The sequence below is a fragment of the Leptodactylus fuscus genome, chromosome 1 (assembly GCF_031893055.1).
Source record: "Leptodactylus fuscus isolate aLepFus1 chromosome 1, aLepFus1.hap2, whole genome shotgun sequence".
Lineage (NCBI taxonomy): Eukaryota > Metazoa > Chordata > Amphibia > Anura > Leptodactylidae > Leptodactylus > Leptodactylus fuscus.
The window spans coordinates 73483288-73509913 of NC_134265.1; the positions used below are offsets into that span (position 1 = coordinate 73483288).

The 26626-nt window shown below is 42.5% G+C and overlaps 1 protein-coding gene across 1 annotated transcript; it reads right to left on the reverse strand.

The window, feature by feature from the left end:
- Positions 1-6115: 6115 nt before the first annotated feature.
- LOC142201804 (neuronal regeneration-related protein-like) lies at positions 6116-23387 on the reverse strand. The gene is made up of 4 exons (XM_075272269.1): positions 23037-23387; positions 21295-21357; positions 14706-14783; positions 6116-8004 (listed from the first exon to the last, which is right to left on the reverse strand). Exons 2-4 carry the CDS (start codon positions 21337-21339, stop codon positions 7882-7884), a joined length of 246 nt encoding a protein of 81 aa, XP_075128370.1. The 5' UTR covers positions 21340-21357; positions 23037-23387; the 3' UTR covers positions 6116-7881.
- Positions 23388-26626: the final 3239 nt, after the last annotated feature.

Below are 26626 nucleotides of genomic sequence, written 5' to 3' on the forward strand. Positions count from 1 at the left end.
CAAAGACATAACATACCGACCAAAATTTACTACTGACATGAAGTACAAGGTGTTACGAAAAAACAGTCTCAGAATCACTTGTCTATGTTAAAGCGTCTCAAAGTTATTGCCATTTAAAGTGACACATGTCAGTTTTGAAAAAAAAGGCTTGGTCTTTAACATACTTTTGGGCCCGGTCCTTAACCGGTTAATACAGCATACCACATAGTAGCCCCACTTCCTCAAGTCACTTGATCATCATCATAGATCCTTCACCATAACTTACATACTCTACTACTTAGGTCCGGTTCACATCTGTGTTCGGGTTTCTGTTCGGGGAGTCCACTTGAGGACCCCCTGAATGGAAACCTATCCACATAAAAAAAGCAGTTATTAAAGAAAACCTGCGGATCCCACAGACTATAATGGGTTCCATGTGGTTTCTGCACGAAAAATGCAGAGCGAAAAGTGCAGCTTTCTATTCCCCTCTCTGCATATTTCATGAGGATAGGGGAACGGAATGGTCTGAACGCAGATGTGAACCGGGCCTTAGCTCTGCCCAGTTATGTCACATGGTTATCACAGGTCCTGGGAATAGGATAATTTATTGATATCATTTGCCTGAAACCCCCTTTTCATAATTTCCATAAAATTTTGATCTTGTTGCCACATATATGTGAGCCAAGGGTACAAGTCTTTTAGTCTTGCTGCCCTTCATCAGTAAAGAGTAGGGTAATGGTTGACTATCTGCTATAGTTTGTCACAGCTCTTGTAATATACTGATTCTCCTTGCAGAGATGGAGTTGGTCTGGAGTAATTTTCCAAGAGTCAGCTTCTCAGACACACTTTTCCCCAGAGAATTTTCACAAAATTCCATTCACCTAATGCAGTGAGAGAATACACAGCATTCATGGATAGACTGTTTATGTTTTCAGAGCTGCAGTACGTGCTCTCAGGATTTTCCTCTGGACTTGCTTTTACATGCAGTGCCACTATGCTGTTATCCATTAAAGCATTTCTAGGAACATGTTCCTGGATGTTTGTTTAAAATATCTGTAGCCATGAATGCTAAAAAAAATGACAAAAGCCAGTTGTATCAATATACGCTTTTCCAGTACAGCAATGGTATGGCTTTCTGTCATTGACCAGATGTGTAAATGAGTATTGTGCTCAATATTTCTGTCCATGAAACTAATGAACTGCTTAGAAATCAGTTAGTAGCTCTGGAAGCAGATGTTTGCAGCAAATACATATAAGAATATATTACTTCTCATATCATATCATATCATATATAAAGCAATCACATAGCTTAATTTTAGAAAAAAAAATTAAAAATGAAATGACACAGAATAAAATAGCGTGTTTAACATGGTCTTAAAGGGGCTCTATCAGCAAAATCATGCTGATAGAGCCCCACATATGCGTGAATAGCCTTTAAAAAGGCTATTCAGGCACCGCTAAAGTTATATTAAACTACCCCCCAGTTTTAAAATAATACCCTAAAACAGAATGTGATCAACTTACCCATCGTGCACGGTGGGCGGGCATTCAGGGTCCGCCGTCTTCTTCATCCACGCCTCCTCTTCCTGCGATGTCCTCGGGTCCCGTCTTCCTCCAGCGCTCGCGAACTGACATTGCTAAAAAAAAAAATGGCCTTAGCGCATGATCAGTAGCTGTAGTAGAAGCGGCATGCTACTGCGCATGCACCCAGGCCATTTTTTTTTTTTTAGCAATGTCAGTTTGTGAGCGCCGGAGGAAGACGGGACCCGAGGACATCGCAGGAAGAGGAGGCGTGGATGAAGAAGACAATAGAAAACTAAAAACATTACAACAACCAAGATACAGGCACAAGGTTATAAAAGGATGGCAATAAATGTCAAAGACGGCATTATAAAACTAAGAGTAAGATATACACAATACAAGGGGAAAATAAAAAGAGAAGGAAAATGTAAAACCAACCTAAATCAGTGAGACAAAGAGGAAAAAGAAGCCCTGCACTGTACATGGCCAATGAAAGGTGATGTCTAAGGAGTCACCTGAGGGTGGAGAGAGGTGGAAGTGGGAACTCAATCCAATCATATGACGAAAGCTGGAGGCAGTATGGAAGTCCCGGGACCTGAGGACCTAAGGTGCCCAGACCCTACCAAAGGGTGGGAGGGTATCAGAAATAGTAGAATTAATCTCTTCATAATGGTATCAACCCGCCTCATGACCTCAGTCACTGATAGAAAGGGTTTTCTGCATCTGGAGGCTTAAATGGAGTCTATCACTCCTCCCAGCTACTTTAAACTGCACCTATAGTGCTGTTAGCAGAATAGAAATAATACTTGTCTTAAGATTCACAGCTCCAGAGATGTGGAGAAAAAGCCCTTTTATTCAAATAAGGATCTTGGAGCAGAGGGGGAGTTTTCTTCTATTACTGAGCACTGCTGCATCATCACTAAGCACGCCCATCCTGCATTCAACTCCTGCCCCGGCCAGTGGGAGGATTAAGTGACACTGGGAGAAGCTGAATGCAGGATGGACATGTTTAGTGATGATGCAGCAGTGCTCAGTAATAGAAGAAAACTCCCCCTGTGCTACAAAATCCTCATTTGAATAAAGAATAAAAGGGCTTTTTCTCCGCATCTGTGAAGCTGTGATACTTGACAGGTATCGTTTTTATTCTGCTAAAAGTATCTACAGTGCTATGGGAGCAGTTTAAAAAGACTCTCTTTAAGATAAAAAAGAAAAATGAGAAGGACTGTTCGAAAAGCCATTGCACAATTCTATGAATTGCCAGTCAGTAGCCTCGGACATGAGGGCAGTATCGCAACACATCAAAAGTGGTGCCTAAGGCATTACAACCCATAAAGCAAATGTATGAACCGGTAGGAAAAAAAAGCTATGCAGTCAATGAAGGACAAAATATTTCCTATGAAGAACTTTTAAAGAGGACTCCATGAGGGTGACCTGCCAGCTGCCCTGCTGGGGTGAGAATAGCATCCAGGTCTCCCTCCCAGGCTGCCACATAGTCAAGCTTACCATCAGGCGGTTGGGTGTCTAACAAGCTATATACAACCGAGAGGGAGCTCTTATTGGTCGATATGAACAAGCATAATCTCTTGAAACTGGTAGCAAAGATCTCTGGATTCAGTGGGGCGAGAGAACAGAAAAAGTGGAAAATCAGTGCAGTTGTAAAGGCCTCTGAGGGAGGTGGGGAGTAAAATATTCTTTGGTGAAGACCCACCGGTTACAGAGGAAGTTGTTGAGGCAGCATAACCCTGCGTGTCTCCACCAAAAAAACACCTCAGGTGAAAGAACAGGAGAAAAGATACGGTTGTAGTATATTATTGAAAGCGAGATCGGGCTTTACTAACCATACTGCAAATGAACCCTCTGCTACAACGACAAAATGTTATTGGTCACTTTGGCATCAGTCAGAAGAGTGAAGGCCATGGACCATGGAACCCATAATAGATCGTATAGGGAGGTCAGAGCCACCAGTGCAGGTTCCAGACTTACCCATGGTGGGGGGGAAGGGGCAATCATGCTCACTATGATCTATGTTCACTATGATGGCTATATAATATCTATAAAGATGGGGGACTCAAAGTTCACCGAACGTCCTGTGGATATACATCACATTTCGGCATATACGTGGCTTTTTTAAGACCCAAATAAAGTTAAAGATCTCAGTTTGTTGGGTAGACATTTATAGCATATCTTCCATCCCCATCTGCAAAGGCAACTACTGGTTGCTGCATCCAGGGCCAGAATGAAGAGTTGTGTTCTATGTATGGCATGTCATGGTTGGTAAGTATGAATTATACCTAAACTGTTTATATAACAGAGATACATGAAATAGAATAGATATTATTAGATAAATGACACATCAGTTCTGTTGATTTTATCTTGACTCAGGAAGGAAAATACATTATTTATTGTCTTAGTGCTGCTATTGTGAAATGCAGTTGTCTCCATGTGTTTTACGTACATCTTTACTAAGTATAAACATGATTGTAATTTTCCACTTAGTGACCTTGCCAAGCAACATGTTATTGTCCCCAGAGTTTTATCCATCATTTTTGGACCTAATTTTTTAACATACAATAAACTTGTGATTGTTTGTTGCCTCTTTACTCATGGTTAAAGAAGACCTGTCACCAAGTAAAAAAATGCTAAATGTCAAACGTCAGGGGCTGCTGTGGCCCTGAACATTTTTTTTATTTTTTTTTAAAGGAAGGATAAATGTAAACTAGTTCTCATTCTCCATGTGAGCAGTAACCTTTTATTTCACCAATAATGACTTACATTGTTATTTTTTATGGTTGAAGAGACACGGCGACACGCAATTCCGCGACGCCAGTGTGTCTTCATTTTAATGGCGGTGTGGTTTTGCAGGTTCCCTCAGAATAGTGCATGTGGTTAAGTTATGTACATATAACAGTGTCTAATTCTTGGCCTTAAAAAACAGATGTAACCATTACTCTCACCAATTTCCTGAAAGAAGGAGCGACATGAGTTAGGCAACTGCTTCGGCCAAGTTTATGACCATTAGCTATGAGCTGGCGTAGATTTCAGAGAAGGCACACAGCCCAGTGGAGGTTGCATCTGACTTGCCTCGTCGTAAATAAGACGCATCATCAACCAATACATCAAAATTGCCAGTCTTCTTAAATCTCCCAATAAGGCTGGGTTCACACAGGGTTTTTTGGTCCGGAACCTGAGTTGGAGGCCGCCTCAGGTTCCGGTCCAAAATACGGGTAGCTGCAGTGCACCGGCATCCAGTCGCACACTCCGCTCTGAATTAGGCCCAAATGAATGGGCCTAGTCAGGAGGAGGGAGTGTCTTCAGGCAAATTCGCGAGGCGACAACCTGAAACATGAGCATGTCCGTTCTTTTTTACAGGAGCCGGAACAATCCACTCCCGGAAGAAAGGACTGACCAGCTCCCATTGAATTCAATGGGAGCTATCTTTTTGGCAGAATTTTGAGGCGGATACGGCCTCAAAATCCTGACCAAAATCCCCCGTGTGAACTCAGCCTGATGTGAAAAACACATCAGATTACAACATGATTTAATTTATTTTGTATCAGGAGATCCCTCAGGAGACCATCCGCAACCTCATCAGGAGCTTGCTCAGGCATTGTAGGGAGGTCATACAGGCACGTGGAGGCCACACACTGAGCCTCATTTTGACATGTTTTAAGGACATTACAAAGTCATAACATCAAAGTTGGATCAGCCTGTAGTGTGTTTTTCCACTTTAATTTTTGGGGGTGACTCCAAATCCAGGCCTCCATTGGTTAATAAATTTGATTTCCATTGATGGTTTTTGTGTGATTTTGTTCTCATCACATTTTGTACATTTTTATACTTTGTACAGAACAAAGTATATGATGAGTATATTTCATTCATTCAGATCTAGGATGTTATTTGAGTGTTCCCTTTATTTTTTTTGAGCAGTGTATAATGTAAAATGGGGCAAAGGACTAGATTATTGCTTATGTAAGTGCCATACAAGTAAATATAACAGTATCACTAATAACCATAATAGTCAATACTGCTTAAACATACTCACCCATATTGTATTTTTTCAATAAAGATATGTTATTTTATCTATGATGTGGGTACCTCCATAATTTCTTTATGGTTTGTGGATGTCCCCCACAGATTATAGCTGATTGCAGGGCATACAATCAGCAAACAGTCCCTTTAGTATGGTATAAGCCATAATTTATTTTTATGGGTTTTGTTTTTAAACTTGTTTGCAGACATAGATATGTGTTGTAAACAATGCTGTTAGCTAGGTACAGTAGTGCTTCAGGGGCGGACAGCGTCAGAGCTCAGAATCATACCCCTTTCGTGGTGTTATCTGATACCACCCACTTGACAGCACCAAGCCTAAATAGTTTATCACAAACCAAAACTAACAGCACTTTTTGCTCAGGAACAATGGGGGCTTCAGGAAAAATTCCATCTGTGCTGGAATCTGTGCAGCAGCACCTATTAAATGACAAAGAGCTGGACTTGGTGGAGGTGGTGAAAGGTCCTCTCTAAAATGAGGCAACCCATGTAAAGTTTAATATTTTTATTTGTACTGAGGACTATATTATTCCAAAGACAGGACAAATGAGGACACATGTTGAAACCATTAGAGCTTGCATGTTTATTGAACAAATTCTACTAAAATAGTTAAAATACATTGGGTACTTGAAGTGCATTATTAGAGATCACATTATTACAAAAGCTTGCCTTTTTATCAATACACAACTGCAACCATACATATATGCCACGACTGCTTAATATTGATTAAATTGCTCTATTATATACAGCACAGCTCATATCTTCTACTCATACAATAGGACACTCAAAACAGAGAAGAAAAAATTACAAGGTAAGGAAAATCATAGGCGAAGCATGCATTGCCTAGTAACAGTCAAAAGCTAAAACAGTTCAGAATATAATCTGCACCGCCGAGGAAGAGCTAAAGACTGTGTTATATATTTAAGAAACAAAAAAACAAAAAACAAAAAAGGTGGGCTTCCAGATTGTGTCTAACACAACAGCATTTCAAGAGTAGGTTACTTTATTTATCACTGAGAGCAAGAACAAAAGTGTAAAATAAAAAATAAAAACCTTAAAATTTTTTGAATTTTGCAACATAAAAAGGAAACGTATGCAAAATTATTAGCTGCCTCGTTCCTAAAATTAATACCTGCCACAGACCCCAGGACATTTACAAAAACATGCCCTTTTCTCATACACGCTCCTTCAAATACAGTAAAATAAAAAATAAAATAATAAAGATTTCTACAAGGTTAGTGAAATATTATTGCTAGGTTTCTCAAAAGTAGGGGCAGGGGCTTGGATTATCGTGATTAGGTAAATTACAGTTTTGTGATTGCTCCCACTAGAATAGCTGTAGGTTGGTTAATCTACCCTGAATTAAAAAAAAAAAAAAAAAATTAAAAAAAAAAAAATTAAAAATTACTTGTCTGACTCACCCTGTTAGCAGTTATTTAACCTATAAAAGCCACACTGAAGACAAGAAAGAGTCAGTCCCGCCTATAGAACAACAATCAGGAAAAAATACCAACACCTTCTTAGAACATGAAAAAAAAAACTCCCATCAGAGCTATCTTGCCAAGGAGCATGTAAAAGTCCAAAATAGCACCATTCATCAGTGTCTCATATCCTGTGGCAGCTTCTCTGTCACTTACCACAAGGAAACAATGTGTTTCAAACAACTATTTCTATACATTAAAAAGTGTACATGGATAAAATATAGAGATATACAGACAATGGAGGAAAGTAAAGGAAGCGAGTATGCTACATCTAGGTGAAAGTAATACATGATATAAGGGGGACTCTTAGCCTCAGAGAGGGTAGGTAAGTGTCAAACTGCGACCATCACTTACACACAGCGGTGGCAGACAATTGCGAGTTAGACTAATATTCGGGAGAATAGCCCTATCACTTTACTAGGGACAGTAAATTCATAGACCCCTTTCTCATGACGATTATCCCTACTCTCAATATGGCTGCCTCGACTGTGAGTAAACATACATAAACTAGCAAACCAGGTCTGAAACGGAAGGCTTTACGTTATTGGCTTATTGTGAGGTGCTTGAGGCGAGGAAGACGTTGCTGTGGTAGAAACAGGCCACAAGGCCCACCTGTACTGTGTGTAAACATGGATTCACAGTGTGAAGAGCTTCACCTGACCTAGACTGTAAAAACTTATGGTTACAGTTAGAGTTATGGTACAACTTTGTCTATGGTAATTCTCTAAAGCAAGGCTCAGAGTCCCATATATTCTTACATTTGATGATATACACAGGAACAGTTCCCAATATATGACATCATGAGCGTGTCAACAACCATAAACCAAACGCACTACACATGGAAGAGATACAATTAAAAAAGGAAGAGGTAATTAATTTCAGTGAAATGATGTCCGCAACCATTTTCTGGAGTCAGGAGTCTGTCTGCCTCATTGTTCTCTTTGTGGTTGACCCTTCTGAGTAGACGGAGAGTCCCCTGATAAAAAGAAGAAAGATCATTACTTATGCGCAAGATATAAAGTCCAATCTTAATAAAGAACTGTAATGAAAAATAATTTACGAGATCTACTAATTGGAGCATAGGAAGGAAAGTATCTTATATAGTAGTAATGATGAAAGAAGGGTTTTGCTTCAGTATATAAAAGAACGGATTTCTTAACCAAATCAATATTTTTACACTAAACAGCTAGGAGCAGATTTTGCTGCCTTATCTAAAAAAAGTGTTTAGTAGGAGAAGCTGAGCTCTGTGATACATATCTGATTATGTGATTTAGTGCAAGATTTCCATGTAAAAAGTATCATAAATCCTGACAGGACTCCTAGGAGAGAGAGTGTGAGTCCTACTTACTCCGCCCACACACACTGACTGACACTCTCCTTCAGGGTCCATTCACACGGAGGAAAATGGTGAGGAATTTGGTGTGTAAATTCAGTGCTGGGAAAAAAAGCCTCCCATTGACTTCAAAGGGTTCCTTTTTCTGCTACCAGGAAGTCAATGGGAGGCTTTTTTTTTCAGCACTGAAATTCCACACCAAATTCCTCACCATTTTCCTCTGTGTGAATGCACCCTTCGTGTCTGCACAGGCAGTTGATAGATATGTGAAGACGCATTCAGGACTCCCTGTGTCTTCTAGGAGTCCTGCCAGGATTTACTATGATTTTAATTCAGAAATCCTCCTCCAAATCATAAATCATCTTCCTCTATCAGATCCTCATCTGAAATAAGCAGTATGAATCACCTAAGAGGGTCACTTTAAGGAGTCCAACTAAATTCCCTGAATAAGTAGCCATACCATTCATGTTTTTAGGAATCCATATAAGTAGCGTTATATTCTGCCTGCACTAAAACCATGTGTGTTAATCTCATACTCACTTCTAAAATGGTTAGACATAAAGCACCTGCATCACAAAGAAGCTTTACAGTGGAACTGCATTTTTCACCGTCATTGCTTGCAGTATATATCACTATTTTTCTTCCATCCACCATTTTGGTTTGTTTATTATGTTCTCAAATTAAACACCATAAAAATAGTGAAGTAATAAAAGCTTTGGACCCCATACCCACTGGTAACCTCCATAAATAAGACCCTTTAATAATCTGACCTATAAGTAGAGTTATAAAATGCTTGCGGTCCTTATTAAATGGCCTGGACAACTCAGGAATCGAATGTGCCAAACACTGTCTCATGCTGGCCATATAAGATAGTTAGCTGCCAAAATAAATGATCAAGCCTTGATGGCCAAATTCAATCTAACACATATTGCCTAACTTTTGACAAATCCTAGTCTTTTGTATCACAAAATTGTGGCTGACCGCTGCCAATGGTCTAAATCTGTTGTTATTTTACATTAACATCCCCAATGCAACATTACACAGCTATGAAATAGACTCTTCCAGTACCAGCATAAATAAAGAGGGAACTAAACTGGTACCAGATACCTCCGCAGGAACAAATGATTCAGCATGGTGAAATCCAAGATGCTAATAACTCTACCAGGTTTATTGGGCTGTATTCATACCCGGCAGATTGTCAGCCAATCCCAGTCTATAAAAGTATGACCAACCAGCTTTACTCCTAAACAGAATCCAGAGCACAAATCCATGTGTGGGAAAGAATCTTTAACAGTTTATGTTTACAGTGATTAGACTGCCTTCCAAATTAGCCAGAAGGAGCGCACTAATATGTATTTCTCATTATAAAATGACTAAATCAACAGTTGTCTTTCTTGTCAAAAAATAGACTTTTATAGCATAGGGTGTTTTTCTTCCAGCCCGGCTGTGCTGCAGGATGTGGGTGGCAGCAACAAAACATCAACTGCATACAGACTGCAGTCTGGGAAACGTTCCCAAAGTATTGTGTGGGGCAGTTCCTTTCAGCTGTGAAAATATTTAGGGAGATGAAAGGTAAAGCGTTTGCTGTATGTGACGGGACCTTCCCAGAGAAGTTGCAATGTTTTCCCTGCTCAAACTCAGAAACAATTAAAAAAAGAAACAAATTAGTGATTAATGGACATGACAGTGATATAAATGTGTGCTATTAATGAGGAGAAAACACATGTTTACACATGAAACGTTGTGTCGGTTTGGAAACTCCAGAGGAAACGTGATGTCTCAGCGATTTCCACGAGCTCACTTAAAAACAGGATGTAAACACTCTAAATACATGAAAGTTCTTCAGCTATTACCATGGTCAGTCTATTAAAGGAAGAACCGATGTCCACACACAGGCTGAATCTATGGTTCAATATCCAATGCGGCCAAATTGGACTACTTTAATGCTAAGAAGCACAACGAAATAGGGTCTCTATCAGAGTGTCTTTAAGGGACATTAAATGTGAAAATAAATCATACAAGTCAATAAAAAATATAGATGCTGTGACTGTTCTAGTCTGCAGTACTTTTTTCATGTTCCTGAAACAAGCGGCCTTGTAGAAGTCCTGAAGAGATCACAGGCGTTAATCTTATGCAGATCACCAGCAGAAGATAGGTGGTCCTACTGTAGATAAGGTAGTACAGGGTTGGCTGCTCCTCCAGCCAGTTGTCTAACAGTCTGTTTATATGACTGTGAGAAGGAAAGGGGACAGGGCTGAGCTCCTGAGACAGAAGACTTTATATATTTTTCAGGCCCTACTGTAGACAAGGCAGTACAGGGTTGGCTGCTCCTCCAGCAAGTTGTCTAAGTCTGTTTACAGGACAGTGAGGAGATGTAAAGGGGACATGACTGAGCTCTTGAGACAGAAGATTTTATACATTTCTCAGTTTTAACTGTATGACAATGACATTTGTAATGCATTTTTCTCATAGTGGAGGGAGTGTTATGGCGTAGAGGAGTTTGTGGCTGCCATACAAGTGCTCATCCCCAACAACCCCAAGGGTCAGATGTTTTATAGGAAGCCAATTTATCTATCAGTATATTTTTGGCATATGGAATGAAACCAGAGTACCAAAAGAAAACCTAAACAGCAGGCAGATGTAGCCCTTGGTTGGATTCACTCTTAGCATCCCAGCGCTGCAAGGCAATGGTGCTAACCTCTGAGCTACCATGTAATATGGAACATGAAGTAAAATTGGAGGAGACCAAGAGTAGTCATCTTCAGATTTTTAATAGTTCTTTTCTGAATGTGCAACGTAGTGGTCTTATACTGAAAAACATATTTCAGTCTTGTTTCCACAGTCTTTGTGAAATTACATTGTCAATAATGCCTCAATTATGAAAATTGTCATCCCAAAAGCCTTTAGTCCAGAATTTTCAGGATCTAATAAAGGATTTTTTTTCTACTAGACTTAACTGATTACCTGTCCTTAGGATAGGTCATGAATTGAAGATCAGAGCAGGCCTGACACCTGGGAACCCCACAGATCAACTATTTGAAACGGTACTCCCTAAACACCGCTTCCACTTGGAAGGTCATGTGGCTTCATGTTCATCATACATATGGACTGTTCCTAGCCTTTTTACATTTTTATAGCGACTGTGTTGGGTAAGTAGTGAAGTTGACCCCCAGTGATCTTCAAATGAATGACCTATCCCCTTTAAAGAAACAATATATAAAACATGAACAAAGATAAGCCTTCACTGAACAGCTAAACTTGGCCTTAAAATGATTCAGTAGATTTAACAGTGTGATATTGTGGAAAATCTAGTCCCATTATTTTTGGAATATTATAGCACTTATGAATAATGGAAGATACAGAGAGAAAAGTAGGACTCCATTGTGAATAAGCTCCAGACACCTTCAAGCAGCATCTTAACCCCATACTTTAACTATTAGGGCCCATTCACATGGTATAATTTGATGCTGATTTTGAGGCATATTCTGCTGCAAAATACTACTTCCACTTGTACTTAATAGGAGGCCGAGATCAATGGAGGACGTGGAAAACATACATCCTTTTCAATATTTGCCGCAGACTTCATGCAGAACCCGCGGCATGAGACACCTCGCAGATTAGGGTCAGTCAAGTGAAAGATGCTGCAGAGGGGCGGAAATGGAAGAGAAATTTGTTTCTTGTACTTACATATTATATTGCTACAATTTGCTTTATAGAATTAGTTACCCTGACGTGCGCACAAGTCATTTCTACTTTCCATATTTTCTTAAGTTTTACATTCAAACTGAACACATCATTCCTTAGTCAGGGAAAATAGAAACAGTCCCGTCAGGCTGCCCACACACACAAATAAAGCAAAGTGAATGGTGGTAGGTGGTAATTTGACTCAGACACAAAGCAATACAGTGACTAAAGTCTTAGTAGGCTTACGCAGTAATAAGATTCAAGGCTTTTTATAAGATTGTGCACCTGTTTGCTCTTCCAACAACATGCATATATTTTGTTAGCATTGAATTTTCAGAGGTCAATGATTAGACATGGAAGTACGTGATGCCATCACTACAGGATAGTTATAAACCATTGGGGTCATTTAGGCATCATGAAGCACATTTCTTTTTTTGTTAAAGTGATTTGGGACACTAAACCACACTCCGTTCCTTTTTTAGTGTCCTAAATTTCCCTGTTGTAAAGCCATACGTGCCCACAATAAAAATAAAGCTTTATACTCACCCAGATAGTGCACTCCTTGTCCAAAGTTCTTCATTGAAGCCAAAGGAGTACACCTTGGCATTAGTGCGCATGCACCATACCTCCACTTAAAAAAAAAAAATGCCAGCACGGATGGCTTTTAAAAAAAAAAGGGATATTTGGGGCACTAAACTCCCGGTCTATAAGGACCTGTGGGTGGTTTACTGTCCGAAAATCAACCTGATTAGTTTTTTTTTTTAAAGCAGTGATGAATATTCCTGTGCTAAAAGTGAGCATATTACAAGGGGTATTCCCATCCAAGAACAAGCATTATATGACCCCTGTCTTGCAACCACAGTGAGTGGAGAGGTGGCTATGCATTCATGACTATTCGTTCACTTCTACTTCGAAAGAAGAAAGGCATGCAAGTGTAGCCATCACTGTGGATGTGAGATAGGGATCAGGGAATGTCGGTCCCAGAGGTGGATACTTATCTTTTTGACATTTTGGCATATCCTATGGATATGCCATAAAGGAGTATCCCCATCTGGAACATTTGGTGCAAAGTAGCAGAAAACAGACCTATAAGCTCACAGGTTTTTAAACCTAGAAATTTGCTTTCTAGATCCTAAACAGACAGACTGGTTAGCAAAACCACCCAGACCACTAATAGGGAAAAAAAGAAGCATTCTGCTTGGTTTAGTCACATTCTGAAATATCTGCCAGATAATCTTCCAGAATAACTGAAAGCCAAAGTGAGTCATCCAACAAGCAGACTCTGAGAACAAGAGTTACATAGAACTGTCACTAAAGCCCTCTACAAATACATCCAATTCTTACCCACAATAAGGGAGATATTTGTCACGTCATTTGTTGTGAAAACTTAAAATTACTGAAATAATCAGTCTGAAAAGTTAATTAAGATTTGCTTTCCATCCCTTAAGCAAATAATTTTAACAAAAAAAAAAAAAAAAAAAATCACATTTTTTTTCCCGAGATGCCTAGTGCTCTCATACTACACAGAATACTATATGGTACACCTATGACAGTATTTAGAAAGTCCAATAGAAGCGTCCATACTAGAAAGAGAGTTGGATAACAATGCCAAGTCTGTCCTGGCACTGTTTTAATACTATAGCAGATTCAGCAGGACACATGCTGGTTAATGAATCTGGCACAGCCTGGATCTTCCATGTGTTTGGAGCATCTCATATGACTCAGATCAGATCAATTAGGCATCCCCTCAGAAAGAGGGCGGCAGGAAAGATAGAAAATGCCATTGTTAAGGAAGGGCATAGAACTAGAAATGAACTTTATGACCAGCTTTACTCTTTAAAATCTTTGCCACAAGAAGCTCTTTAGACTTTAGTCACACAGCTGATCAGGTTCAACTACAATGATATCTTGCTGTGCCGAGATTAAAATTATCACTTTACCAACATGATCTCCAATCCCTTTACACAAGAGTAGGCTGAGCGGTGAGGAACGACCCCCCCCCCCACACACACTTCCCCCAGTACTAGTCTATGGACGAGTATAGTCGGGGGAGCGTTCCTCACAGCTCAGCGTCATGGCTGGGCAGTAAGGAACGCCCCTCACAGTATAGTGCTACACACAGTACTGTCAGGAGGGCGTTCCCAGTTAGACTGTCAGGAACGCCCTTCAGACAGTGAAGAGCTATCTGTAAACGCACTGATATCTCTTCCACCAGGGCACATAACGGGAAAGCCGACAGTACGCTGAATTCAGCGGTATATAAAACCAAATGTGTATGGTTGGATACACTTGGTCTTCCCTCCCCATCTCTGATTAGGGATAGATTTCTCACTTCTACTTTGTCTGTTTCTGAGTGCTATTATTTGCAATGAATCGGATTGTGTCTCCATATTTACTTTGAATTATTGATGTGTTGCTGTTTTGTCGATTGTTTGAATTCACGTACAGAAAAATTGTTAATAAAAATTATCTGATTTAAAAAAATAAAACTCAAAAATGTCAAGCTAAGACGCAAGACTACACTTAATGTAAACTTCAAATTGTGCTATACAATTTTATTGTTCAGCCAACCACTGCTTGGACATCATCTTCGAGTGGATACTCAGCTCAGTTACCTAACCACAGTGCTGCAATAGACCGTAAACATACACTTAGTTTACCTTGGAAAATCTTCCATCTATCAGTGTGGTTTCACGAGTGTCACCAGTATCACAGATTGCCAGACGTGGATGGTATACCTGTAATGACAATGAATATAACACTGTTACCCTGCTCTATTGAGAAAAGGTGTTAGTCTACGATTTCCTATTCATATATCCATATTCTGAGCATTCACTTTCATTACATAGGCTCATTTAACAGTTTTGCAAGGCAAATGTGGAGAGGTTCATATAAGTGAAAGCAATAGCTACCGGTATATACAGTATAACAGATCAGCATAAACTAATAGAAATTCAGAAAAGCGAGGAAATGGGGGAGGAAAAAAAATTAAAGAACACAATATAGGGGAAATGTTATTGGCAAAGATGGTGGTTTGTTTTTCTTAAACTTTGAAAAGGAACATTTTCTCTGAAATATTACAACCCTAACTTTAAAATTTTGGTATATGGAGCTTTGTAACTCTTTTTGTGGGAGAAGATGTATGTATGTACAGTATGTATGTATGTATGTATGTATGGATTGATCACTTTCTATTAGGTTTTTTTTTAACGAGAATAACTAGTGAAAAAAGAAAAAGCAATTCTGCCATTTTTATTACTTTCTTCCCCCTTCTACTTCTCCTGGGATAACTCATTTTATCTTATAATAGTTTGGGTATTTTCAGATGCAATATCTAAATGCATTTCTTTATTCTGATTCACTGAAAAATGTAATACTATATAACATTTTTTCACCCAACTTGAACCATATGGGTCATCATATTCCCATTTATTGTAAAATTGCTGGTCTTCTAGCAGCATGTAATGGAACCATAGTAGTGACAAACCTTGGACCCTTCAACAGCCCCAGCTGTCCAGTCAACCGAATGTGATGGCAAAATGGCGGCACCCATGACACTGACAATGTTTAGATTACACAGTCATAATTGACCATGACATCACAGGATTAACGGTCTATAAACAGTGCCAGCGCTGTTCACTGCTGTTAGTGCCACTCCCTTTGTATGTGGAGAGTTCAGCCCCTCTTGACTAATAATACACAAATCCATCATTATCTGTTATATCTAATGCCCCATTGTTAACATAGAAAATAGAATATTAGGTGAGAGGGGAGTTCTGCAGCGTTTGCTACATGGAAACTTAGCCTCACAGTGACCAACTGGTACAGTGGAATAGAGGAGCATACTTGTAAGAGCTTACGATCTATAAATTTCCATCGACGATCAGCAGAGGTCAGTTCCATTGCGCGCCATGGCCTTTGTGGGAATGCCATAAGTGTCTGTTGTGGGCAAACTCCTTTAAACATGCATGTAACAGGGGTCACCTATAAACCCAGCTAGGATCTAAGAGATTTAGAATGGACTGACATGAGATGGCACTGCTTAGGGTGTGTGCTCATGCAGTGGCCGACCTACATTCAGCCATCAATGAGTGCATGGTTATACTGTATAATCATTATATTCATTGGCGGTTGTACACCTGGGGCCAGGGATTTGGCTGCACATGGCTACCATTGCGTAGAATGCACCCTCACACTGAACTATGCCTTATGTGACTAGATAGTTCAGCAGTTCATTCATGACACTACTAAAAGGACAGCATTGTTTCTTACCTCCATCTTCATGCACTCCATCTCAACTGTGACTACCTTTTCTACTTCCATTTCTCCCTCCTATCCTGCCCAACCTGTGCTTCCAAATGTATTCATTCACAATTGTTCCAAACCTTGCTTTTTAGTACACAGTAAGAAGTCTCCCTTCTATAAGTGATACATTATCCTATATACATTCCATGTGACAGCGGATGTCACCCATACTAAGCAAGGTTATAGTGCGCTATAGGATACGGATGAACTCTGTGGATTTACCTGAACTTGTGTTGAGATCACTCACTTGAACAAGAACAACTTTATCTACATTTAAATACTTTGATAAAAGACTTGAGGGATTATATGTTTTCAAGATTAAAACAAGAGGATTAAAAGTTATTCTTTTCCAAGATTTAGAAATCCCTTTACAAAGTTCACAATGTGGCTAAAGCTAGATTAATTCAGAGAAAGACAGATGTAGCAGGGTGGAATTTCTCACAAAACGGTTGCTTTTGTGCACCAGGATAAACTTTTGCAGTTAAACGGGTTGTTCGGCCTTAAAGTGCCAGCACACCTTCTATGCCTTATTTCCCATATTAAGCTTTCATAGAGACTCCTACACAATTTATTATCACTGTCGCCACAACCTAAGGGTAAACCAATCAGCAATGGTAACCAACCTGTATTTCAGGTTGGCTGCTGTAATGGTCTCAATTTACACAGAGAAAGGATTGAGTAGCCCAATTTATTTCTTTTGGTCTAAAAGAGGCTCTAAAAGTTCCCCCTAGGAATGCTCTAAGCACTGCCAGGAGATTCTGTCCACTGCACCAGTAGTCAGCGGGGCAGATTTAGTGATGATTCTATGCCAAATTTATGGCGAAAAAAGGCACAAACCTTGGATTTGCAACTTTTAAACACCAGCTGTAACAAACATTGTTACAAGTAACTGCTTCTATGATAGCAAAAGTGGCGCTACGTCTAATATCATTTACACATTTGAGCCCGTGTACTGATCCCTAATACCGATGCCACTTAGAAGCTAGCGTAGATTACAGTACAGACGTAAGACGTCATTTATGAAAATGCATACTTCTCATAAATTTGGCAATTTTTGTGCTGGCATAAAGGATGTGAAGACTGGCATTGAATACACCAGTCTTTATAAATATCCCCCACTGTGTACTGACATTAAGCACAGATGTAGCAGTGTAGCAATGGGGAAGGGGTCACTTCAAATAGCTGTATCTCTGGTTTTATAACATCTAGAACAGTCATTCTGGTGACGAATGAAAGTTATGTGACCTCCAAGCTAGTACTCTCAAATCTAAAAACCTCCCTCTCCTACTCACTACCTCTCTGAACTACAGAGGATATCTATCTATATATCTATCATTTATGAAACACATAAAACTAGGATAAAGAAATAAAAAAACAAAATGAATTTACATTAAGGCTGGGGCCCCATGGAGTGGAAATGCCATCATGGGAAAAAAAATGTGGTGTTTTATAGTCAGGACAAAGTTGATGTGGATAACACAGGGATCAGAAAGTCCGTGGAACAAGCCCGACGGTATTTGTTAATTGAACTTCATAAAGGGCTGAGTCAAAGCCCAAAACGCGTCATACCATTCTGTTGTGATACTCTTTCAATAAACTGTTTATAAACAATTTACTGTGCTCTACTTCCAAAACCAAACCAAACCTTCCCTGTTCCACGGACTTTCTGGTCCCTGTGTTGCCACTGCTTCCTCCCGTCCTTTCGGTTTCGACAGGCTATGCCGCTGCCACTCCCACCTGGGATATTGTTTGTGTGCCTACAACGGAGTTGTGACTGTCTCATAACCCACACAGGTAAGAGGCAATCTGGTTGTGGTGTATGATCATTACTAGAGATGAGCGAACACTAATCGAAACAGCCGTTTCGAATAGCACGCTCCCATAGAAATGAATGGACGTAGCCGGCACACGGGGGGGTTAAGCGGCCGGCAAAGTCTGCGTGCCGGCCGCTTCCATTCATTTCTATGGGAGCGTGCTATTCGAAACGTCTGTTTCGAATAGTGTTCGCTCATCTCTAATCATTACCATTTCACAATAACTGTCAAATACTACACTTGTGCGCTCGGTGTATCCTTTTCTTTTAGGGTAATGTTGATGGGATTCTAGCGAATCCCGTGCCCACTATGTGAGAAAAACCATGGTACGGACATGCCGCGATTTCCAAAACCGGCGTGGTTTTGGAAATTGCCGCACGTCAATATTATATCTAAGGAAATGCCGGCGGTTTCCCCATGAGTATAATTGAAAAAGTCCGCAGAGGAAACCTTTGTAAACTTCCTGTCTAAAGCGCTGCGGGAAGAATTGCGATGCGTTGCTGCTGCGGGAGCCCCTACACTACCGGATTTACACATTGTGCAGATCCATGGTCCGCAGGGGCTACAGATAGGCCCTTAATATCAATTATTAAACAACTTGTTATATTACAGAAATGCCTTTTTCACATATTTTAGCAAAGTGAAACATTTTATCTTATCTTTATTTCAGACACAAAATTCCACTTGATAAGATTTGCAAATTGTAAATGTGCAATGGAAAAAAGGGTGGCGTTGTCTATAAAAACTGTCCACACCCATAAGGTCTGATGCTTCTTATTAAAATGGATGAACTGTCTACACAATGTGATTTTAAAACAAGTCCTAAATTCTCAATATTAGATATCTAGGTTTGCCCTGAAATGTATATCCATATGCACTGTAAAGATGGTGAACTGCCAAGTGCAGTACAAGGTATGCCAAAAAGGAGTTAAGAAACTCCATGCTCCAACGTGAAATATTATGTTCTGGAATTCTGTTATCAGAAGTTAGCTAATATATTAAAATCACTCCCTCTATAACCTTAAGCAGTTCAATAATAACCAGAGAATTGCATTTCTCCCACTTCTTCCCTTCTGACATTGCCAAAAGAACAAAGGTGCCATTTACAGCAGCCTAATGTCTGTCAATGGAAAGGGAGGCTGCCCCCTTGTGGTCACATGCATCATGACAACTCTTCTGAGCATTGAGTGCTATCAAAATACTTAAAGAGGACCTTTCACCACTTTGCAACCTGTGCAGCTTTCTGCCCCATGTTATAGATGCAGCTGCATAGACTGTAGTGCACTTTGAATTACCTCCCTAGCCCCCCTCGTTTTGGAGCTGTGAGCCCCGTAAATTTTGGCGCCCTGTATGGTAATTAAGGCTTTAGTGTCAGAAGGGCGTTTCTGACTATAAAAAGAAAAGCTACGTCAGTCTGACACTGTCCAATTAGCAGTGGACAGTGTCGGAGCTGCTTCTCCTGCCTAATCTCGTGAGTTCTCGTGAGATCAGGCAAACGTCTCTTCACAGGGCTGCACAGAAGACCCGGAGAAGCGATCCAGGCTGAGCACTGAAGTGGATGAAGGAGAACTTCAGTGACATCTTCACAGGTAAGTGAAGAAACCCCTAAGCAATGAGCATAACTGCCCTGTACACCCTGTGGTCCTAGGTCTAGCCCCTATACAACGAGCATTAACCCCTATAGCCCCCTAGGCAATGAGCATTAACCCCTATAGCCCCTAGGCAATGAGCATTAACCCCTATAGCCCCTAGGCAATGAGCATTAACCCCTATAGCCCCCTAGCAATGAGCATTAACCCCTATAGTCCCCTAGGCAATGAGCATTAACCCCTATAGCCCCTAGGCAATGAGCATTAACCCCTATAGCCCCCTAGCAATGAGCATTAACCCCTATAGTCCCCTAGGCAATGAGCATTAACCCCTATAGCCCCTAGGCAATGAGCATTAACCCCTATAGCCCCCTAGGCAATGAGCATTAACCCCTATAGCCCCTAGGCAATGAGCATTAACCCCTATAGCCCCTAGGCAATGAGCATTAACCCCTATAGCCCCTAGGCAATGAGCATTAACCCCTAGGGGGCTATAGGGGTTAATGCTCATTGCCTAGGGGCTATAGGGGTTAATGCTCATTGCCTAGGGGCTATAGGGGTTAATGCTCATTGCCTAGGGGCTATAGGGGTTAATGCTCATTGCCTAGGGGCTATAGGGGTTAATGCTCATTGCTAGGGGGCTATAGGGGTTAATGCTCATTGCCTAGGGGCTATAGGGGTTAATGCTCATTGAAGGAAGTGAGTTGTGATATCACCGGAGGATATTTCATCAGTGTCTGTTAGATGCATGTTCCCCTTTAGGAACCATGCTTTAGGTCTTAGCTCTGATCATAGCACCTTGACCATTGGCATGCTTACACAGCGGATTCTGTACCCTCTATACATGTGAAAAGAGATCTGCTCCATGTACTTTCCACTAGGATGCCACACTTGTTGTCTCACAATGCAGGTATACAATGTGAATAAGCCATATCTGTCTGAGATGGAACTACCACTTTAAACCGTGAATACCCATGATGATAACACTGCATAATGTAATTCACTTATATAATAATCAATATGCAGCAAACAATTAGAAGTTGGATATATGATAGTATGCACTGTGCCAACTTTGCACGTGGAGCGAATGCAGCCAAGGCATTGTTACTGTGTATGCATTTCTATTAGTATTCTGCTCTGCCAATACAGTTAAGTGTTGAATTACTTAGGGAATTCCAATAAATGACTGCAGTGTGTAAACATGAGCGTAATACATCTAATGACACATATCTCTTTCATTCTGCACTGCTGACCTACTTCTGAAAGAATGACAAGCCATGTTATGATATTGTTCCCTATTCATCTTTGTGTTCATAGAATAAACATTGCATCATGCTGAGTGAAGACTGCGAGCGGCTATTGTCCCTAAAGGAACCAGCACCTGAAGGAGGAGGAGCAAGACAGCATTATGAATAAGAAGGCCGGGTCCAAGAAGAAGCTAAATGGGAATCAGTGTTAGACAGAAATCCAGAGTTTATTCATCATAGCATAATAAACAAGATAATATAAGAATAAAGATATGTATGGCTTAGTAATCTTACCACGCTAGCAGCCTGGCAGCTGTTTGAAGGCTGCATTGTGGTCATTACCACAAGGAGAACAATCTGCAGAAATAAAATGAATAGATGTAAGTGGTGAGTATCAATGCATGACCTGCACGGATAAAATACATGGATCATTTAGTAACCAGCACAGAATGGATACATGTTATATTGTATGTTCAATGAATTCATCTCATATTTATGGGTACAAGTACAAGCGGTGGGATTATTGCGTGTCCCATCCCCCCCCCCCCCATTGGCAGCATGTCCTTGCAGAGCTGCTCTATTAATAGCCACGTTCACAACTTTGAAGTGCATCCAGTGATTCAGACTGAATCAGCCAAAAAACGCTATTCTATCCCCCACCGTCCCAATCCAACATCACCCCAGACATTACATATGTGCTGTCAAAGGCAGAACGAAAAAAACGTCCTCCTCCTGACACTGGAGGTTATTTTAGGAAATGCCACTCTACATGTGCCAAAGACATGGACCTCAGCCGGCAAGGAATATTACCAGCATTTAGCATATTGTGACTGCAAATATCTACTGTATATGGATCTCTGCCAGATAGCAAACTTCAATGACAAAGCCAGAATATCTGGGGCTCCTGGAAGAAGCCTGCTTTATATAATGTGAGGGGTGAAGGACGTGCTCCATTTACAGCTATGCTATATTCATTACAAATCCAATACATTGTCCAAGATGTACTACATATATCACATACACACTATATATATATATATATATATATATATATATATATATATATATAGCACAATGCATGCACATTTCTTCATGCAGAATAAGTGAACAGATATTCTACAAATAATATTCTATTCTAATGTATTATAAATGCCGGTATTCTGATGCTATATGAGCAGCACACTGCAGTGTATAGGTGCTGTGCCTATAGGGCTTCCAGCAATGTGAGCTGTAGGCATAGAAAGTGACCAGCTCTGCTCAGTGAGCCGGGGATGACGTCATCCTGCTCTTCTGCAACTAGTAGCAGCCGGTAAAACCATTTTCCTGCGCGCTGCCGGCACAAAAGCCGACAATGCAGCACCTGCAGATAGTGAGCGTGGGCAGCGGGCACCGGCAGATAGTGAGCAGCGGGCACCGGCAGATTAAGGCACCAGTAGATAGTGAGCAGCGGGCACCGGCAGATTCGGGCACCGGTAGATAGTGAGCAGCGGGCACCGGCAGATTCGGGCACCGGTAGATAGTGAGCAGCGGGCACCGGCAGATTCGGGCACCGGTAGATAGTGAGCAGCGGGCACCTGCAGATTCGGGCACCGGTAGATAGTGAGCAGCGGGCACCGGCAGATTCGGGCACCGGTAGTGAGCAGCGGGCACCGGCAGATTCGGGCACCGGTAGATAGTCAGCGTGGGCAGCGGGCACCGGCAGATTCGGGCACCGGTAGATAGTGAGCAGCGGGCACCTGCAGATTCGGGCACCGGTAGATAGTTAGCAGCGGGCACCGGCAGATTCGGGCACCGGTAGATAGTGAGCAGCGGGCACCGGCAGATTCGGGCACCGGTAGTGAGCAGCGGGCACCGGCAGATTCGGGCACCGGTAGATAGTCAGCGTGGGCAGCGGGCACCGGCAGATTCAGGCACCGGTAGATAGTGAGCGTGGGCAGGGGGCACCGGTAGATAGAGTGGCAGCGGGTACCGGCAGATAGTGAATGGGAGCACCGGCAGATAGTGAGAGGGGGCAGCCGGCACCGGCAGATACTCACCGGCAGACAGCTCCGCTCAGGCTTCACTTATACATAGTTAGCAGAGAGGTGACCGCACGGGTTGCATGCTGCTGCTGCTGCTGCTGTCCGGGGGAGTGCTGGGACTTCTAGGAAGAGGTGCAGCACAGGGGAGAGGGCTCAGAGCAGCCCGCCTCTCCTCACTGCCTGCGATTGTCTATTAATGAGCTAATTCTGATGCTTCCTGGCCGGCTTCCCAGTGCCTCAGCCTGTGCTGCTGCTGCAGAACCAGACTGCTTAGTCTGCAATAATCTGCAACTCAAAGTCCCCCACTGTCTAGCAGCCGGAGCCTCGCAGCCAATCGTGCGCACTGGCGCCGCCTGCAGGTCGGCCCTTCCCGGGGTACAGCTCCTCCTTCCGTGCGCTGCGGGTGGGGTACACGAGGCCCCTCCACTACCAATCCTTAGTCCTCGTATGATCCTCGTCCTGCAGACAAGGAGCAGCCCCCTCCAGTCTGTACAGGCTGTGATTGGCGCCCGCACGCGTCAGTTCTCGGTATTAGGAGGCCGCACGTTGAGAGAGAGGAGATTGGTCGGGAGCCCAGTCATGAACCTTCGCCAGGCTGCTGCACAGACGTGGCTGGCTGCCAGGCGATGGAGGGCGGGAGAGGGGGGCATACTGTAATCAGAAACCTGCAGCAGAGGTCGTGTGAGGCAACCAGGACAGGGACGTGCCGCCACCGCTGCTGCCTCCTTCCCTTTTTTGTGCATGTCTGTAGTGAGGAGGGAAATGGTGCACTGGAGAAATGTCTGCCGTCAGAGCTGAAGATCCCTGACTGACAAGCCGCTCCTAGCACCGTGTATATATAGTATATACAGACTACAGCCAGTGGCGTAACTACCACCATAGCAGCGGTAGCAGCTGCCACAGGGCCCGGGACATTAGGGGCCCGGTGACAGCTGCTACCGCTGCTATCATTATGCTCGGAGGTCTTTTCGGACCCCCGAGTATAATGATCGGGGCCCCCTGTTGGTGGAATACTTTCCACCAACAGGGGGCCCCGAAGCTGCAGCAACGGCTGACACACAGGAGCTGCAGCTCTGGCTCCTGTCAGCGCTTCAGGACGTTCCCCCTCTCTCCCCCCTCCCTTTCTCTGCTGTCCTCTGCCCACCAATGAGAGGAGGAGGCGGGGCTTATCCCTGCCGAGCTCCTGCCGTCCGTCCTGCACTGGAGGAAGAAGGAAAATGAAACTAAAGATACACAGGTACGTACTGGGGTTACTTATTAATGTCAGGCATATGGGGGGATTACTTGTGTTTTAGTAACTCCATGTGCCTCATATTAATAGCAGTTAACCCCATCATCTCCCTGACATTAACCCCTGTGTGCCTCACCATAAGAGTTACTGATGTGTGAGACATATGGGGGTAATAATAATGAAGATACTTTATTATTACCTCCATGTCTCTCACATATCAGTAACCCTTATGATGAGGCACACAGGGGTTAATGTCAGGGAGATGATGGGGTTAACTGCTATTAATATGAGGCACATGGAGTTACTAAATTGTAATGCACAGGACCAGATTTTATATCCACAATTTGTCCTGGTATACATGAGTCCCCCTTTGACAACAATAACAAAGGATTAAGTCCCGCCCTTCCTATTTCCGGTCGAAGATCTCTTTCCGGTTTTGAGAGTTTGCCATGTCTAGCAGGGGTATAGGCATACTGTTTCGTGGTTACGACGAGCCTGCTGCAGAACCTCATTTGCTAAATGCTATACAGTATATATATTCATTTGCCGAATGCTATATATATGTATAGCATTCGGCAAATGAACACTGATTCTGCAGCAGGCACGTCCTTGCTACAGGCAGGCAAGAGTTTTTCTCATTGGAATGAATAGTCCGATGTTAGACTCCGCCTCCTCAGACGAGCCTCTGGCAGAACCAGCGTTGATTGGCCAAATCACTGGCCAATCAACGCTGGTCTATTCATTTCAATGAGAAAAAGTCAACTGGTAACAGCATACTTACCTGCTTGTAGCAAGGACGAGCCTGCTACACAATCAGCCTTCATTTGCCGAATGCTATACACTGTATAGCATTCAGAAAATGAGGTTCTGCAGCAGGCTCGTCGTAACCCGAGGACCATACCCTGAAGTACATACCCAGCCCTGGTTAATTCACTAAGGAACAGGAAGTCTTCTTGCCGCCCTTCCATTGCGCATGTGCCAACCGGAAGTTCGCAGGGGGACTCATGTATAGCGGTCAGCGGGTGACGTGACAGTATTTAGTCCTGTAGGGGCCACTAAGGGACATAATACTGTGTGCAGTGGCCACTACTGGGTATAATACTGTGTGCAGGGGCCACTATTGGGTATAATACTGTGTGCAGGGGCCACTATTGGGTATAATACTGTGTGCAGGGGCCACTATGGAACATAATAGAGCGCGCAGGAATGCGTAAGAGGGACTCGGTTGAGATCTTCGGTGTCGAGGGGGCCCCATGTCAAAAGTTCGCCACGGGGCCCCGCCATTCCTAGTTACGCCACTGACTACAGCATACACTATAGATAGATGTAGTCAGAGGGTAGAGCTTGTAAAGTAAGGCCGGACTATAGGGCACGGTACAGCACGGTACCAACTAGGAAGGTGAGGTGTTTCTCCAATAACAAACCATGGATTAACTCTGAGATTAAAACTCTCCTCAAGCAAAAAAAGAGAATTTTTAGGTCTGGGGACAAAGATGGCCTGGGGGCGGTTCAGAAACAGCTGAGACAATTGATCAGGGAAGGGAAAGCCAACTACAGACGGAAGATGGAGCTACAGATGGGGGAGGGTAGAATCTCTGAGGTGTGGGACAGCCTTAAGGCAATTTCAGGACACAAGGAAAAGACAAGGCACCGAACAGTAGGGGACAGGAAGTGGCTTAACGAGCTTAATCTATTCTTCAATAGATTCGACTCCAAGCAAATGCTCCCTCCACCAGCATGTCAGCTAACCGCCCTCCCCTCACACACCAAGACCCAACCCCCACCGACCTGCGGTCAACTGCAATCTGACTATCTGATCCTGCAGGAGTCTCAGGTGTGTAAGGAAATGAAGAATATTAGAGCGAACAAAGCGGGGGGACCTGATGGTATAAGCGCAAGAGTTCTTAAAATGTGCAGTGACCAGCTGTGTGGTATTATAACGCACATGTACAATATGAGCCTGAAGCTGGGAGTGGTACCTCAACTGTGGAAAACATCTTGCGTGGTACCAGTCCCAAAGAAACCCAACCCGATGGGCTACAATGACTACCGACCTGTAGCACTGACATCACACCTAATGAAGGTCCTAGAGAGACTGGTCCTGACACACCTACGCCCCCTAGTGAGCTCCGCTCTGGACCCCCTCCAGTTTGCCTACCGGCCAGGCATTGGGGTAGATGACGCCATCATCCACCTTCTTCACAGAGCTCTCTCTCACCTGGAGAAACCCGGGAACACTGTGAGAATAATGTTCTTTGATTTCTCCAGTGCGTTCAACACCATTCAGCCAGGGCTACTGAGGGAGAAGCTGAACCTTGGTGGTGTGGACCATCACCTGTCCAACTGGATCCTAGACTACCTGACAACCCGCCCT

Excerpts from the sequence above, each read along its gene's own strand:
- LOC142201804 (XM_075272269.1), bottom strand. The coding sequence starts at position 21,339 with ATGACCACAATGCAGCCTTCAAACAGCTGCCAGGCTGCTAGCGTG. Across the intron at positions 14,784-21,294 it reads GCTGCCAGGCTGCTAGCGTG|GTATACCATCCACGTCTGGC; the intron begins GTAAGATTACTA and ends TTGTCATTACAG. Across the intron at positions 8,005-14,705 it reads TAGATGGAAGATTTTCCAAG|GGGACTCTCCGTCTACTCAG; the intron begins GTAAACTAAGTG and ends TCTTTTTATCAG.